This window comes from Lathyrus oleraceus, chromosome 1 (genome assembly GCF_024323335.1).
Source record: "Lathyrus oleraceus cultivar Zhongwan6 chromosome 1, CAAS_Psat_ZW6_1.0, whole genome shotgun sequence".
NCBI lineage: Eukaryota > Viridiplantae > Streptophyta > Magnoliopsida > Fabales > Fabaceae > Lathyrus > Lathyrus oleraceus.
Genome location: NC_066579.1, coordinates 29,231,288 through 29,237,229, shown reverse-complemented (window position 1 = coordinate 29,237,229; position 5,942 = coordinate 29,231,288). Strand labels below are relative to the sequence as shown.

General features: G+C 34.6%; 1 protein-coding gene across 1 annotated transcript; it reads left to right on the top strand.

The window, feature by feature from the left end:
- Positions 1–651: 651 nt before the first annotated feature.
- On the top strand, positions 652–4,568 carry LOC127075654 (BTB/POZ domain-containing protein At1g30440). Its single transcript, XM_051017133.1, has 4 exons — positions 652–1,449; positions 1,854–1,923; positions 2,435–3,661; positions 3,769–4,568. Exons 1-4 carry the CDS (start codon positions 1,391–1,393, stop codon positions 4,357–4,359), a joined length of 1,947 nt encoding a protein of 648 aa, XP_050873090.1. The 5' UTR covers positions 652–1,390; the 3' UTR covers positions 4,360–4,568.
- The last annotated feature ends 1,374 nt before the right edge of the window (positions 4,569–5,942 follow it).

Genomic DNA, 5,942 nt, shown 5'->3' with positions numbered 1-5,942 from the left:
TTATCAATGTAAAATTTTTTACACCGTGGATTCATCACCATCATCCATTTATATTATTTTATAGATTTTTAAAATAAAAATCAAACTTATTTAAATATCTAACATTTATAATTAACTGACGCTGTAAAATCATTTTACACGGTCAATATATTTCAATTAAATTCCTTACTTTTGAGATATAGTAAAAATTGTTTAATTAAATACTCCCTCCGTCCCATATTATAAGCAAATTTCACCTTTTTAAATTCATTAAATAATTAATGTATCTGATCTATATAATAAATCAGATATATTAATTATTTAATTAATCTAGAAAGGTGAAATTTATTTATAATATAGGACGGAGGGAGTAGTAAAAAATTACTCCAGAATATACACTAACTGCCTTTAATTAGTGCATGCGAAGTAAACATTCCTGTAGTTGCACGCAATGGAAACTCAAAAAGCTTTCTTGGAATTCAGTTATAAACATTCCCAAGGCAAACAATTTTTACAATTTTAATATTGTCAAATAATAAAAAGATTCCATTCAATCTAATTATACAAAAGAAATATTTATAAAATTGTAAAAATTGACTCACTTAAATTTTTTTATTTTTGTAAGGAATAAAACTATATTAAACCCTAAAAAAAATCATATTTTAGAAAGATAAAATCAATGATGAACATTGAACACCACCACCATCTTTCCATGTGCTGGTAACGCACATGGCCAAGCTAGAAACCGACAATCCTACATTAAATAAACACAAATTCATCCTAATAAATACAAAACAAAAAAACCTTGTCCACTTCTCCAATTCCCTCTTACGTTTTCTTCTTCAGCAATGTTCTGTTTCTTTTTCTCTTTCTCTCTCTCTTCAAAAGTCAAAAACCTAACTTAGTGCTTGATTAGTGATTAAAGAGATTCTAAACTCGAGAAATGAGCAATGAGTGTGTTTCAAGACATTGACCCCACATGTGCTGTTTTTAGATATCATTTATGAATCAATTCAATACCCATTAAAATTCTCTTTTTTTTTTGTTGTTGTTAGTTACAGTACAAGAAAGTGAAATAAAGAGTCAATGCTCTCTTTACTTTCCTTTTCTTTCTTAAAATCACTGTGACGAGTTTTTGTTTGTTTTTGTAAGACAATTTGGTTGTTGACCTAAACTTGATTGATTAGATAGTTAGGTGAGAAGTTCTATGTTTTTTTTGGGGTTTGATTTTAACAATGAAATGGAGTGGTTCTAGGGTTTTCAAGTGGTGTTGTTGAGTTGATTCTGTTTTTTTTTGGTGGGTTGCTGAGAATTGCTCTAAAGGTTGAAACTTTGGGAAATTGAAATTGAAATTTGAAAGAAGCTACATTGTTAGATACAGGACTGAAATTTCAGTTCAACTTTTTCCTTAATGGCTTGCATGAAATTGGGTTCCAAACCTGATGCATTCCAGCGGCAAGGACAAGCATGGTATCTATCTACCCTTATGATTTTAATGCTCTTTCAATTTTCAATTTTTGTCTATTTTATTGTTACTGTTTTATTATTTTCTTTGTTCAACAGTGTGTTTGTGAAGTTTAGGATTTGGAATAACATGTTTGTTCAACTGTAGTGAATGTTTATTGTTTGATTAAATGATTTTGTCAAGGGTTTTGACTCTTATTTGTATGACTTGGTAGATCTTTTTATGTCGAATTCGATGTTGGTGTACAAAAGTGATTCATGAGTTCTTTCCTTGCTTTTTTATTTGATATGATTTAGTTAACATTATATATGTGCCGCGAAAGCCAGTAATCTGGACTCTTAAAGTAAGCCATTTTAAAATGAACTGTGTTGAACTCTTTGTTGAAATTTGTGTAACGTTGCTGTCATAGGTTCTGCACGACCGGGCTTCCCAGCGATATAGTTGTTGAAGTTGGCGAGATGTCTTTCCATCTTCACAAGGTATATCTTAATATATTTCTTTATAATTTTTTTATTGCATCTATTTGATGCGCGATTTATTAAGATTTGGCAAACTTAAAATCGTTGAAGTATATGTTTTCATGAAGAAGAGATAGTAGAGTTTTTCTGTAGTACATTAAAAACATATATGTTTGCCGTGTTATGAAGTCTGCTGTAAACTTGTAATTATTTTCAAAATACTCAATGTTCTACTGCTGGAATGTAATTGCATTTCGCAATGTTTGTGCCGTAGAAACTACTTGAAATTTCACTATTCTTATTGCGTCTTTGGCCATTACGTAAATGAAATGTGGTGAAGGGCAATATTTACTTCTGGTTTGGGAAAACAATTCAGATTTTTAGTTCCATTTTCGTTCATATATTGTTAAGTGCGTATTTGATTTTTCATTTTTCCAGAATAGCTTTCAGCTAAATAAACTCAACTGCGGTATTTTGTATATGTTTTTGTGAACATATAAGTAAGTTAACCCGAATTACGCACTTAATGCAGTTCCCTTTGCTCTCAAGAAGTGGGGTTTTGGAAAGATTGATTGCCAAAGCTTCTGAATCAGAGGAAGAATGTGGCATACCCCTTCACGACATTCCCGGCGGGGCCAAAACATTTGAACTTGTAGCAAAATTCTGCTACGGCGTGAAACTTGAACTTACGGCGTCAAATGTTGTGAGCCTATGGTGTGCTGCCGAGCATCTTGAAATGACTGAGGAATACGGTGAAGGTAATCTTATTTCGCAAGCGGAAGGCTTTTTCAATCAAGTGGTCCTCCGAAGTTGGAAAGACTCCATGAGGGCACTTCAAACCTGTGGCGATGTTCTGTCCAAAGCCGAAGAACTCCACATTGTGAAAAGGTGCATTGAATCACTTGCAGCAAAGGCATCTACTGACCCAAATTTATTTGGGTGGCCGGTACTAGAGCGTGGTGGTCCCTTGCAGAGTCCTGGTGGAAGTGTTTTATGGAATGGAATAAGTACCGGGGCAAGACCAAAGAATACAAGTTTAGATTGGTGGTATGAGGATGTTGCAAATCTGAGTTTACCGATTTATAAGAGGCTGATAGCTGTCATGGAATCTCGGGGCATTAGGCAGGAAATTATTGCTGGTTCTCATGCTTTCTATGCGAAAACGTATTTGCCTGGTTTAAATCGACGTAAGGTTTCCGGCGAGTCCAGTACCCGGTTAAACCCGGCGGCTTTAGGGTCTCCATTATCTGAAGAAGATCAAAAGATTCTTATAGAAGAAATCGATCAACTACTTCCAATGCAGAAGGGCTTGGTCCAAACAAAGTTCCTGTTCGGTCTACTTCGAACTGCCATGATTCTAAGAGTGAGCTTGTCTTGCATATCAAGTTTGGAGAAACGGATCGGGATGCAGCTTGATCAAGCTGCTTTGGAAGATCTCTTGATGCCAAGTTTTTCGTATTCAATGGAGACACTTTACAATGTTGACTGTGTGCAAAGAATTCTTGATCATTTCCTTGCAATGGATCAGGTTACAGGCGGTGCCTCTCCATGCTCAATCGACGACGATGGCCAGTTGATTGGTTCACCGTCACTGACACCGATCACTATGGTAGCAAAACTGATTGATGGATACCTGGCCGAGGTTGCTCCAGATGTTAATGTAAAACTTCCCAAGTTTCAAACCCTTGCTGCCGCTGTTCCAGAGTATGCCAGGCCTTTGGATGATGGTTTATATCGTGCTATAGATATTTATTTGAAGGTATGATAAATCTTTGTTGTTTCGGATTTAGTTTCTGTTATACTTATTCATGTTGGTTCATACCACCGTGTGTGCTGATTCACTTTCACTATCGCGTAAAAATACAGTCTCATCCATGGTTGGTGGAGTCGGAGAGAGAGGAGTTATGCAGGCTAATGGACTGCCAGAAGCTCTCACTAGAAGCATGCACCCACGCCGCACAAAACGAGAGGCTACCGATTAGAATCATAGTTCAAGTTCTATTTTTCGAGCAGCTCCAGCTTCGAACATCAATCGCCGGTTGCTTTCTAGTTTCAGACAATCTCGACGGATCAAGAAATTTAAGAAGTGGTTTAGTTGGATCCAACGAGGGTGGTGGATGGGCATCCGCCGTAAAGGAAAACCAGGTACTGAAAGTCGGGATGGATAACATGAGAATGAGGGTATCCGAGCTTGAGAAAGAGTGCTCAAACATGAGGCAAGAGATCGAGAAGCTCGGTGGTAAGGCAAAAGGGTCGTCAACAAGTGCTTGGGGAGCCGTGTCGAAGAAACTTGGGTTTAAGATAAAGTCTCAGATGTGTAGTGCTCAAGAAGGATCTGTTAGCAAACAGAACATTGGAAATAATAAGGTTGAGAAGTTGAAGGATAGACATGTAAAGCATAATAGAAATTCTTCTATTAGTGACAAAGGATCAGTTTCTTCGACTGTTCCTTCTTAGTGTCTGTGTTTTTTCCCATCTGTTATGTTACTGTGTCATATGCTAAACAGCGGCGATGTTCTTCCATCTCAATCGAACGATCTATTTGAGATGGAAATCTCGGCTGCTGTTTAGTTTTTAACTGTAAACTGTAGCTTTAGTTTTTTTCTTTCATCTTTTGTACCATTCTGCCTATGATTATAAAATGAGTATGGACATTATGCCTTGCACTCTAAAATATTCATTTTTTTTTGGAATTTAAAAAGAAGGATGTTTATAGATAGATGTAGCTATTTGCTTTTTAAATTTTGTTGAGTTTGTGCATGGATTTCCTCAACTCTCTTAAAAGTGTTATTCAATTCTACTTATGACCAAAGCTATTAATACCCTACACTTATGGTAGACCACTTGGATTTTATGGAAGTTTATTTTTGTTAGTAAAAACTGTTCAGAAGTTTATAAGAACTCAGTTTTGATTACATAAATAAAGGGAAATCTCTTTCCACTGCATATTGAAAATTCAAAATTGTCTTATTTTTGAACCCACCTAAATCACACTAAAATGCATAATTTAGAGATTCATCTTATTTTAAACAGATATTACATGCACCTCCTTATATTATTTAGATGCATACTTATCCAAAATGTCTTGCCTAAATCATATATGATGTCCTGCCTAAATCATATATGAACATCACTATTGTTCAACATTGTAATTTTTGTGAGGCCAATTTATATTAAAGTAATAAAGTTATATTAAAATTACAAGAAAGTAAAAAATCATATATTAATTAAAAAAATCAATATCATACATAACATTTATTCGAAAATAAATAAAAATAAAATTAATACATCTAAATATAAACGGTTGTATATGTCTAATCCAAGTCTCTTCCTTTGTCATCTGTATTGTACGATATTTCGTTACTCGGCAATCATGCGTTCCACGAGGAACAATCGGCATCATGCGCTCCACGAGGAATAATCGGGGATTGCCATTATCAAAGAGTCCTGACTGTATGCCTGTTCTACGCATCTCCACAATACGCCAACAGACCGTCGTCACGCTCTCTGCCTGCTCATCCTGAACTTCAAATACCTCCTAGTTAGCTGGCACACACACATTTTGTGTTCCATAATGAAAATATCGTAGAATTTGTATAATTAGAGTGCTTTTGACTTGAATTGGTTTTTTTCACGATACTTTAAAATTTTTTGTGTTTTTTTCTTTCTATATTTCATCCAATTTTAGATAAAAATATAATTAGAATATTAATATTTTTTTTTTAAAATCTTAGTATTATAGAGTATGACAAAGTACCACGTGACCTCGAGTCATAATAAAAGCATTTATAAATTCTTAATAATTTGATAAGTGTCACACAAGTCAACAAAACATGAGTTACATGTTGTAATATTATGAGAGGTTCATACACATAAATGCAATACTTGATGAGTTTAATTCAAAATGAGAACTATGTGTATTTGAAAAGAAAAAGGGAGGACTCTGATATTATGGATGGTATTGGTTTAATGAAACTTTTAAATATGTTTCATTTGATGTTCATCTTTGACAACACTTAAAAAAAAATAGAAGATGTCGG